The sequence below is a fragment of the Phoenix dactylifera genome, chromosome 8 (assembly GCF_051530095.1).
Source record: "Phoenix dactylifera cultivar Ajwa chromosome 8, Ajwa_hap1_PhDact_Kaust_v1.1, whole genome shotgun sequence".
NCBI lineage: Eukaryota > Viridiplantae > Streptophyta > Magnoliopsida > Arecales > Arecaceae > Phoenix > Phoenix dactylifera.
In genome coordinates, this window is record NC_143197.1 from 27,972,036 (window position 1) to 27,984,179 (window position 12,144).

At 38.9% G+C, this 12,144-nt stretch overlaps 1 protein-coding gene across 5 annotated transcripts in view; it reads right to left on the reverse strand.

The window, feature by feature from the left end:
- Positions 1–2,166: 2,166 nt before the first annotated feature.
- The window catches only part of LOC103716688 (putative LRR receptor-like serine/threonine-protein kinase At1g06840), a 59,478-nt gene continuing 49,500 nt past the window's right edge, over positions 2,167–12,144 (reverse strand). For all 5 annotated transcript variants that reach the window (XM_008804790.6, XM_088703376.2, XM_088703375.2 and 2 more), the window contains 3 exons: positions 9,339–9,592; positions 7,101–7,235; positions 2,167–2,767 (listed from right to left, as the gene is read on the reverse strand). In XM_008804790.6, the coding sequence (XP_008803012.2) occupies positions 2,426–2,767; positions 7,101–7,235; positions 9,339–9,592 (731 nt within the window). In that variant the 3' untranslated portion in view covers positions 2,167–2,425. The remainder of the gene's footprint in view (positions 2,768–7,100; positions 7,236–9,338; positions 9,593–12,144) is intronic.

Sequence of the window (12,144 nt, forward strand, 5' to 3'; positions counted from 1 at the left end):
AATACTTTATAGTAAGTGAATTCTGAAATATACATGCTTTGAGTGGCTATTTCGACATCCAAATTTATCAGTGTTAAGTCATCATAGTTTTAATTTATGTCAATGTATCAGCAAGATTTCTTTTTGCCTCTAGACATTTGAAAGTTCCTTAACTATTTTATTGCCTAAAAGTGAAAATTTCCATTGGTTATGAATTGAAAAGAAGCCAATCATTTTAGGACAAGTAACCTTGGTCGGCAAGGGATAAGTTGTTGGTCTTTATATTCTTAGTAGGGACACAATGCAGTGATCCTGACCAGCAGAGGAGGATAAGTTGTTGGCCTTCATGTTATCAGCAGAGGCACAATACAGTAAATCCTAGACCAGCAGGTATAATAATTGATCATAGTGAACCTTTAGCTAATAGCCGCAGTAACTAGTGAGCTCTTGACCAATGGGTTCAATAGTTAGTTTCAGCAAACCTCTGACTAGCGGGTACAATAATTGGTCACTGACCAGTTGGTACAGAAATGATCAAGATAAGCGTTTCAAAGTTCCAGCGTATTCAAGTGTTTTGAAGTGTATCCTAGCATATTTGCAGTGTTTCTAAGTGTATGTTGACGATACCGATTATTTTCAAAGGCATTCCAGTGTTTCAAAATAAAGTTAATGTTAGAGCACTTATTGGATATGTGTTATAAGATATGGTCTAGTAACTATTTAAATTTTAATAAGTATGGTGCTCATTGTTCCTATTGTTCTATTTTTCTTCATACTATATTGTCCGCTATGTTTGGCTATTTAATGAGCTATGCAGTTCACTTAATTATTTATTATATTTAGGAGTATGAAGCTTGTTCACTTACACTACTAAGAGATTTGAAGTATTTTTGGTGTATATAATGCAGCTGCTGGTACAGAGTTAAGAGATCTTAAGGTGAGGCTTGTAGCTAAAGAAGTTATTGTAATAGTAGAGGAAGGAAAGGATGTTGGTAATGCACATTGAACTGAACTATCGCAAGTTATAAGATAATGGAAGGATGTAAATTGTGGCTTGGTTCCAAAAGTTATGCGTAATGAAAAATTTTTATATTAAATGGTCACTTATTTTGTAAGTATATGTCTTGAGGTTAAATTGGTAAGCATGTGCTTCCAAAATTAGTCAAATTAAATCCAGCTATTGATTGATTGAGATTGTCGTCACACTCAGGATCCAGCAGAGCCTGGTTCCATATGTTGGTATCTACTATCTCGATGCTGATGATCCATCTCTCTCCCTTTTGCCATCTACTCCACTGCTACTCCTGCAGCTACTTTGCTCCACCCATGCTCCCCTCCAATCTCCTCTCTCTGCTCCGCTGTTAATCTACACCGTAATACTGCAATCCCATCTTTAGATTAGAAAAGCTGTATCATCTTGCTCCGTGCACACATATTGGTGAAGGATGCACATATAATACAAACTGGTTAAAAATGTCCCCCCTAAACGGTTAGGGGGTATCGTGGTACACTACATATAGTATGCTGTACCGGTCGGTACTGGACGTACCATACCCGTACCGATGGGTACCGGTATCGGTACGCCAATGTCGGTACGCCTGGCGTACTGCATACCATACCATACCGACACTCGGTACGTCTATACTAGTACGGCACCGGTACGGGGTTCGATACCGGTACGGCGAACCTTGACTACAACTCTTATGGGGCATCATTTTTTGCAGACAATATGCATATGGTCCTTTTCCGCATATTCTATCATTACAAGTATTCTTCTTTTGTTCTTAGAATTCCCTACAAATCTTCATACTGTACCATCTGATATCTTCTGATGCATACGCTAATATCAGATGCAATATATCAACTACCTCTTACACGATTGATCAGTTAGTGGACTACAATAGATCAACATCTGGACGATTTCTGTAATTTCAAAGTGAATGGTTAACTGAAATGGATTAAAATAGGTATTCGACATTACAGCTTTATTTGACTGCCACAGGTCACAGCTGATCCGTAGATCTCTTCTTCATCAAAGAAACAAGGCAGAGTCCAGACAGGCTTTTCGTCACAACAAAGCAAAGCACTACCCATACCATAAGCCAGGAGGGTTTTTCATCCGACCAATTCATACACAATGTTGCTTTCAAGCTCAAAATATCATCCAACTGATGAACAACAAGAGAGTTCTAATCAATGAAAATCTTGTAACGGTGGATCTATATATCCAGCACTTCATAGCTGTACATGCGTCTATGCAAATGACCAGATACTGCCTCACAAAAATATTACTCCAGAGAACAAATCCACATAGCTTCTTTTGTTCCTCACACCAAACAGATCTTTATGTGTATGGGAGAAAAGGGGGCAGGACAGAAAAAAAGGGAAAGAAGTTCATGTCACCATAATATATTACATGGTTTCTAAAGAATACAGCACCGCTACATCACCGAGGGGCAATGAGGGGGAATCCACTGCTGACAAGATCACTTCCAGAGCCAACGGATGACACGTATTGGTTCCTGGTTACCGAGGATGAACTTGGTGTAAATATCTTGCCAGAATCTGTTGCCATGGATTCTGATGGCGTAGCATCAGCTTCTGGCATCATCTGCCATATGCACTCCAGCTCTCTGACTACCTCCGACATTGAAGGTCTTGCATCAGGCTCATCTCGACAGCATCTACGTGCTAATGACACAAAGTTCTCAATGCATTCAGAAGGGTAAGATCCCATGTGGTTGTCAATGATCGAGAACATCATACCAGATTGACAGGCCATGCTCACCTATATCATAGAGACAATATCAGCTTTTAGCAAAACTGTTTATAATTCTGGTGAACCAAGATATTTAACATATCATGGTGTCAGAACATCCAAGTCCTAGTTCATATCCCCTAATATTTTAGGTCAGGGAGTACTTGGGACCTGGATGTAACTGAGAAGAGACATAGACTAAATGACTCTTATAATATCCAAAGAGTTATTCTAATAATCTTGATATGATACCCCTCCATTATGTTATGAACATAGATAATGGGACATAGATAATAGCAATTGGATATGCATTATGGCTGCTGTAATGCCATCAAACAGACAATCACCATCACTATTTACATTCACCACATATTCAATTTTTTTAAAAAATACTTATTTGCATATATATTCTGATGCATAATACATAAAATGCAAAATATTCCTTCTTACAGATGGGAATTTGATGTTACGAGCAATTATAAGTGCAATAACAGAGTGATTTCCGGATTAAAACTTACAGTTCTCAAAATGTTTTGGTTTTGCAATGGTCTGGTACAACAATTATAATTATCAATAATGTTCTCAGGTCATCACTTTCCATTGAATGTAACAACCTTTTCAACACATGGGGAAGCAAGGATGTAATGAAACAAGTAGCTGAATATACAATGGTTCAATTAAAACCAGACCTTTTTCCTCAGCCACCCTTGTTTTTTTCACACACAGTATTGCAAAACATGACTTTTTTTTGTCACTAACCATTTTAAACAACATCAATCTCTCAATTTATAAAAATAACCATAACCATAGCCATCAAGCCTCGTCCCAACTATTTGGGCTTGGATCGGCTTTATAAATCCTATTTGGAACTATCCGGCTCCTATAATGTTATTGCAAGTTTTCCATATTGTTTGTTATAACTTCCACATCTATAAGGCTGCAAATGGGTCCGGTTAACCCGTGACCTGATATGACCTGACCCATTTAGACCCGATCCGATCTGTATTTAAGGACCCGTAGGGCAAGGCTGGTTCCAAAATTGGACATGTTCGACATTCCAGGTCGGGTCTAGATTTATTAAATTTTGACCCTTTTGACCCAACCCAAACCTAAATAGACCCACTAACCGCTGCCTCAGGCTCACCAACCCCAACCTCGAATCCCGATTCTCCCATTGGTCTGTTCCCTTCTTTTGAAATGCTAGAACGCCAACCTCCTGCTTTGACATCATCTGCAAGCTCACCCCTCAAGTGCAACCACCTCTTTGACAGCATCGGCTACGAGGCCCTCACTCTCATCTCCCTTTGCTGCCCCAATCTCATGCACCATTGGGGAATTGCAAGGAACCTGGCGACTACTGCTCTTGGCGACGCTAGAGGTATTTCGTAGAAAGGGAAATGAGGGGTTTAGCGAGACTCGAGGACAAGGACTTCTTGGGGATTGGGCGGGCGAGGAGGCAAGGGCTGAGGCCGGCGATGAGGCGGCGGTGCAAACAGTATTGGTGCCAAGGGCGGCGATGCAAACAGTGGAGGTGCCAAGGGGGAGGAGAGGCTGAGGGGGTTAGGGGGTAGGGAGGCGGAGGCTGAGGCAAGGGTGGTGCTGAGGTAGTGAGCGAGGTCAAGGGCATCGTGATTGGAGGGATTGGCCTCAAGAAGGGCCTAGATGTCTTGCAGGGCGAGATCGGTAGAGGGTGTGGGCATGGGAGTGATGGAGGGCGAGAAAGCACTCAGCGACAAAGGCCTCATGGTCGACGGGTTGCATATGCATTAGGCATGCCGCCCAGTTGCTATGGAAGACCACCCGGTCCATATGGCCACGCGGGGTTAGCTTTAGAGACAGGTTGTACCTGTTGAAGCGCCCTTACGTATTCCCGCATATGGAAGAGTCTTCCTGATGGAGCGCAGCATGGCCGCACTTGCCAAGCACTACCCTAACTCCTATGGCTCTTGCACCTTCGATGACAAGGGCATCAAGGCCGTTCATTAGGGCTGCGCCCTCCTCGAGGAGCTCTCCATCAAGCACCTCTACAGCCTCTCCGATGCCTCCACCAACCTTGTCGACCCAGCGCCGCCACCGCCTGCCTTTGTTTTCTTCTTTCCTACATGGAGTCGTCACTAGAGGAGACAATGGTGGCGAAGCATATTGTCGTTGGGCCTCGCTCTACCCTTCACCTTCTTCGAAGTGTTCGAGAACCTTTGGGAGGCCTCAACCGAGTCAAGAATAGGGAAATGTGCGTGACTCGATCCAAATTCAACCTTTTCGAGTTGAGACAAGAACTCGACCTGACTCGAATGACCCATTGGGTCTATATTTTTTGGTTGTGGACCCGATCTGACCTGACTGATCTTCTATTGGGTTGGGTTTGGGGCCAAGCATGCATTGATCCAGCCCGACCCATTTGAAGCCCTACACATCTATTAGTATATGTTTTCCTCCCATCTTCCACGTTCATTAGACAAAGTTAGTTACTTATATCTTTGTTGTATATGCCCATACCATCTTATTCGTGTTCTCGTTACTTCATCTTTTGTTGATGCAAGTACTATAGCTCCTCCAACACACACATTCCTCATCCTTCTTGTCAAGTCTCGTCGCACATCCATACCAACATTCTCATTTTTGTTACATTTGACTTTTTCTCTTGACATTCTTTACCAAGTATCAACCAACATTCTGAGCCATGCAACATTCCGTGCAATCATTGCTCTTTGATGAATTTTTCCCACCAAGATTTGTGTTGGCCGAACAACATATATAAGAACCTCTTCATTAATCCAAAACTAAACCTTATACTTATCCTCATCAATGTTTCCATCCTAAACACCAAATAAACTTTTTTGCCACATCCACCAACATTTCCTAGAATGATGCTTACAATGTCTTGCTGAGTGTATCGTTTATATTTCAATTTATATTTCAACCCGAGATTCAAAGTTCCTATATAGTGCTAGCTAGCTAGCTTTGTCGGTTAACACCCATCTAGGAGCTCATTCTCCTTCTCATTCATTCCTGGTGTTTAGTCCCTTTCATAAAAACCATTCATTGTCAAGTTATTTATGGCATTTAGTCCTTTCATAAAAAGCCATGCATTGCCAACTTTTGGTCCTCTGTTGAGTAAAGCTAACAATGATTTCGCGTTTGGTTGCCCAATATAATACTTTGCATAGCCTATCCAGCTCATTCGTTCGGTGAACAAAGTGAAAACAATGGACTTGGAAAACAAGAAGGCCTCAAAATAATGGTTATGGGTGTTATTGTATGGAAGATTTCCAATGATTGAATCAAATAAACTGCTTTAGATGAATCTATGTTACACTTGGTTAATAGCACAAAGTTTTGGATTGGTCTCTTCCTCCTAGGAGTCCTTAAATGTCAAGCAACTCTTTCAATATTTTGACCCATTTGGTTATCTTCTAGATCTTCCATTTCTCTGATGATTCTTTGGATTCCTCTAGAGAAACCTTAACCTTGAGAAACAAAAACACTTTAGAATTTCATATTTTCCATGATGTTATCAAGAAATTTGAACATTTTGTTTCTTTCACTAAGGAGAGACATGTTTGAAATGCTACAATATGTATAGAAATTGTATTACTGTGTAAATAAAGTGAAAATAGCAGCAGCAGCAGCAGCAACCAAAATATTACAGAAATGATAGGTAACCAATGTTTGAGCACACCATCACAAAGAAAAAATGCAAGCTGAATAGCATATAATCCATTAATTGTTTGACCTACATATATCCATGTCAAGTACTCATACAGAGAATCCAAATTGCCATGGATTTACTTTCAGTTATATATTGAACATTCGAAATACCTTAGCTTTCGAGTTTTTTTTACTTTTTTTTAAACCGATATGTTCTATATATAACCAAACTATTATCCTATCTGGATGTCTTCAACATGTTCCAAGTTCATGTGAGATGATTTATATGACCTTATTTGATGTCAACAATTTCTTATATGTATGTATACCAACACAGCAATCGTTCACTCTAACATGAAAGTACTGCAGGTTCAAACCCAAGTCCCACTGTATAAGTTCATGTCTGTGTTAGTTAGTGTAAGATGAAGAGAACAACTTGCTCATCATTAATCAATGAAGTAAATGTCAAATATAAATATAAAAAATCAGTTCCTGCAGGAAAATGCAAGCAACGAAGCACAACATGCTTCTTAGTTGAATTCCCTGGTCCCACTGCATACATTTATGTCTAGTTGATGACACAAGCAGTAGAGCATGCATTTCTGCCCAGGTTTAATAGAATGAAGATAATTTGCTTATAATTATTCTGGGATGCAAATCCAAGATGGAGAAAAAAGGCACTTTAAAGGTGTCAAGAAATAGTTGAGCCATGTACCTCTCTGACAATGTTTTTGCCATGCAAAATTGGTCGCATCCCTGTCAATAGCTCTAGAAACACAACTCCAAGACTATACACATCACTTTTGTCTGTTAACTTATGAGTTAGGAAATATTCGGGATCAAGGTAACCCTGCAAGTAAAATGTATGTGTAAGCTGAACAGCAGCTAAAATTCCATTGACGGGAATCTAACAATGAAATCAATGCTATGAAAAAGGATTTTAATATCATATCAATGTGCATTAACTAGCAGCAGCTCTAGAATCTAAAATGTATGCACACCACAAAAAAATAGATAAAGAATTCTTTGGATAAAACAGAAATCAACTTAACAAAATTGCTACTTCATTCAAATGTTAATTTCATCTTAGCACACAGTTACTGCAAATCCCAACATTTTACCGCACATTTGCTCCCTGATTACATGTTTGTCCGTGTCTCAAAGATGCCTATTTCTAAAATATGCTGATGTATTAAAGTCTTAAAAAAACCATTCCTAAAAATTCAATGGGTGATTTAGTTGTTTAATATGCTACTTTGAGCAATTTGGGCCTGATCTGTAAACTTTCCATAATTTACTAACTGTATTTTTCTTAGACCACCTTCATATCTAGCTCAAGCAGTGGAAATAACTCATATAAGAGGCTTGCATCCACTTACTGCTACTTGGCCTCCGAATTTGCAGTGGAATTTCAATACCTGAGTAAAAGTGTAGCATTCCCTTCAAAACCCTAGCTATGGTAAATCTAATACAGAAACCTAGCCATCTTACAGCTGAGTACACCACAAAAGAGACAATCTGACAAGTTCTGGTAAGCAAGCACTTGAGCTTTTTTGGGGGGTGGGGTGGGGTGGGGGGAGGAGAGAGAAGCTCAGTGAGTCCATGCATCACCCTGCTATCACAATACAAAAGTCTTATCTTCCAAAAATCCTCCCTTTCATTTAATCAAAACTTTAAGTTCTGACGGGACGTCCCATGGGACACCAGGACGAGGTACCATCCCAAGTGTCGAGACAGGACCTCCCACCATTATTCCGGCATCCCGATTGGCACAGTTTGGGACATCCCCTATCCCAAGTATTGGGACAGGGCAGGATGACAGCACCGCCTATTCCATGGGAAAACAGGGACAGCCCTATCCCACGGGATTTAAAACCTTGCATTTAATGATTCTACTATCTTTGCCTCATTTTAAGTCATGATTGAGAAATAATTATCTATGTATCATAAACACGTCGCAAAAAAATGTATAGTAAATCTATAGCATTTAACATGTTGTCGACTAAAATTTAGCTATCTAGTTCTTCCAAGTTGACATGACGAGGTCAAATCTGTTCTATCAAATATATATTCTATTTAAACATTTATATGATGTCCTCTACAAAATAATCAAGCATATAAGTTTGAAAAAAAAAATCAGAAAGGCAATTTTATTGCCGATTGCCGCAGCGAACAAATAAGGGTGACAGGAAATGAAAGCTATAGAACATGAACCCAGACACAATTAAAATATCTGTACAGGTGGAATGGTTGAAAACGAAGACAGGAGACTCAAAGAGAGTTAACAGAAGGAGTGAGAAGGTGTCTAAGAACATTCAGTTTAAAGTACAATCTTGGAAGAAACATGTTGGGAAAAGAGATTTTTTGAATAGTGGAGACAAATAGATAAGACAAAGCATACTTTTTACGTTCATTAAACTCCAATTATGCATTTATGGGCCAAATAATTTCGTTAATAAAAATAATAAATACAAAACAGTCCAAGCTAATAAATCAGCATGAAGCCACAGCATAAGCATTGCTATTATTCCATAGATTCAAGCAAGATAACATCTTTAATTTACTATTTTATTTATACATTATAATATGTTTAGTAGAATTCGGGTGTGCAAAGTTCATGCTGCTTCTTGGTTATGAACATCTGTATTTCTAAACAGGCAGCCAAATAATCCAGAAAAAAATATTCTGATGGTCAAGAAACAATGCATTTTCAATTGCTTACCCAACTCTCCCCCGACCCCCGAAAAAAAAAGAAAGAGAAAAGAAATATTCCAGTGGAAATATCACATTTCTACCCTGTCCTAGTGAATCCTGTTCTGCACTCATATATAGATGAGATTTTCATTGATTTCTACATTCAGTATTTGGATTAGACACAGAAGAAAGATGTTTTTAGCTTTTGAACATTTATAATGCAATATAGCATGAGCATTTGTTCAAAGCTCCAACTTACAGGTGTGCCCTTGACCACAGTTGACACATGACCAGGTACGATCCCTTCAACATCTGGTACTGGCGCAAGCCGGGAGAGTCCAAAATCAGCTACTTTGGCGTTAAACTTGGCATCCAACAATATGTTGCTGGCTTTGATATCACGGTGGAATATAGGAGGGTCTGCTTCACTATGTAGATAGATGATGCCCCTTGCAGAACCCAATGCGATGCGCAACCTCATAGCAAAACTTAAAGGCTGCTTTGATTTAGTTGCTACATGACAAAGCATATTGATTAGAATAAAGCTAATCAACAGAGAATGAAGATTTAAGTAATCATTGCAGCATAAGTATCTAGTTCATTTATAAACACTTTTAGCAATAAACTATGCAAGTAGCCAACCTTTCTACAATAATTTTCGACATTATACCCTGAGAATTTGACCTAACTACATACAAAAAATGTAAGTACTACGCTAATCTAATACATAGCATGAGAGACAAATTTATTTTTTATTTTTTAACTTTGTGGATTTCTGACCCTAAAATCTAAAGAACTTGTTTGAATATGATACATGGGTCACTCATCCAATCAAGATATTGTATGAGTTCCTCAAGGTAGTTATACATCCATAAGTGGAATCTTTTGTTCCACCTAGAGTCATTATCTAAGGAGTCTGCAACTTAATGACTTCCCCTTTGAACTTTGAAGAATAAAACGATATGCATCACTATAACGTCATTTATTAGTTTTTGTTATATATTTTGCCATCATTTTTTTTCTATGAAGGCTTCAAAGAATCCCATAATAATTTCATTTATCATAAAAGCAGGTAGTAATGGTGGTAAGGAAACTTCACCACCAACCCAAAGTTAAACATCTTGACAGAACCAACTTCTGAAATGAGGTGGAAGAAAAAATCAAAACAAGAAAAGTTACTAGGGAGCACCAAATAAAGAGATGTAGCTTTAATGCTTAATAATATAATCTCCATTGTGGAGAGTAAGAGGTGTCCAAGTATGCAAACAGGTAAAAAAGAAGCTTCATACTGAAAATGTCAAAAGAAGCTCGCAGGCCTAGGTTTCATTCTGACTCTTTTTTTTTTTTTGAACCATACTTTCCATATACTACGGTGTTGCTCTAGTACTCTTTAAAGACTTGTCATCCAAAGTTACGTCCAGCCTGGCAGTCTTGCACTCGACCGTATCCTCATTTCATCAGTCAATGCTACAAATTACCATTGTCCTCCTAATATTTTGATTAAGTTTCTTTATAACAAGTGAAAAAAATATAGGACTCGGGGCCCAGCCCTTTGTGTAGGCGTCCGCAAGTAGAGATTCACTTGTCTCACCACACTCAATACAATTGCACCCACCATTGCTTGTTCATGAACGGCCACACCATATCACTATTCCCTTTATGTGCATTTTTCTCTATTATTCCCCACATAAACACATCTTACAGTACACATGGTATGACTATAGACCATATATAGATTCTTTCTCATACTTATTTCAATCAATTTCCTTGAAAATTACTTCCATAGTTGAATTTCATGGCATAAAACAACATTCATTTTAAGATTTTTGTCCATTTTATTATTTTAAGGATCTTATCCTATAAACTGGCTAACCTAGTTAGTCCATTCTCTCCTATGGCATCAAACCTTAATCTAAGTCAATCTCTTGGCATCCATTTGAATTGTCTGATCTGTAACAAATGGTGGCACATATACACCTCCCTAATTGTGGGGCCTCATAAAACAGATCGTCTAATTGACCTAACCTAACAGATTTTGGCGATAACAATTCCATCTTTTCCTAGTCTCACAAATATTGACAAAAACTTTGTGAACCTCAATCTTCAATGCAATTCCTTTGTTCAACAACTAAAATTTTCTTTCCCATAATTAAGCTCTACCTTCAATAGAGCCTTATAGATCACCATAAGCTGCATACTTCGCCTTAGTAGTTTGTTGCCTCCCTATAGCTTTTTGTTCTTTGTATGTTTCCTCCAAACAATAGATCGCATTTGTTCCATGCCATTTCTTCAAGCACTTTTTCATGATTGCCTTTTAAATCTCTACACTCCACTAAATTTCCTTTATTGTGTTTGATTGTTCATAATCGGGCATTTGAAGTCACTTGAGGTAGGTGAGAAGTCACTTTGGGCATTTGGTTGCCCACAAAGTGGCCCGAGATGACATGAACTGAGATCCCATTCCAGGAGAAATTGAACTCAATATTGCCTTAACTGACTTAGAATAGTAGGAAGCCAAAGTCGCTTTGATGAAGTGGATTCCTACTAAGCCCACTTAGAGCAAACTAAACATGCCTTGCACAAAAGTCACCTAGCTTTGAATTTGCAAGCACAACTTTAGAAATCCTCCTAGGATAATGTCTCTTCTACAATATATTGGATGAAGTTCTTCAGCTCCAATTTTTCCTCAACAGTTTCTCACTAGAACACAATAGTTCCTCCTCCTCTTCCGCCATCATATTCTTGTGCATCCCATGATTTAGCCCATCTTTATTGCTCCTAGCCAAGGTTCCTTGTACTGCTACCAGGTACAATCCCAATACCCTATTAGTATGGTACAATATGCCTGATTAGTATGGCACAATCCCCCTGTACCAACACAAGGACAGAGACCCTTTTCCGCGTATCCAGCCATGATACCGATCAAAATCAAGAGGTACAGGTTGGTATAACATGACATTGAGTGAACTTGGCAGTTCCACTCAATACAAGTCAATTCAGCCCCTACGTTATATTGAAATTCGATAATGTACCAGTACCTTACGAGTACAGTATTGTACGCTTGG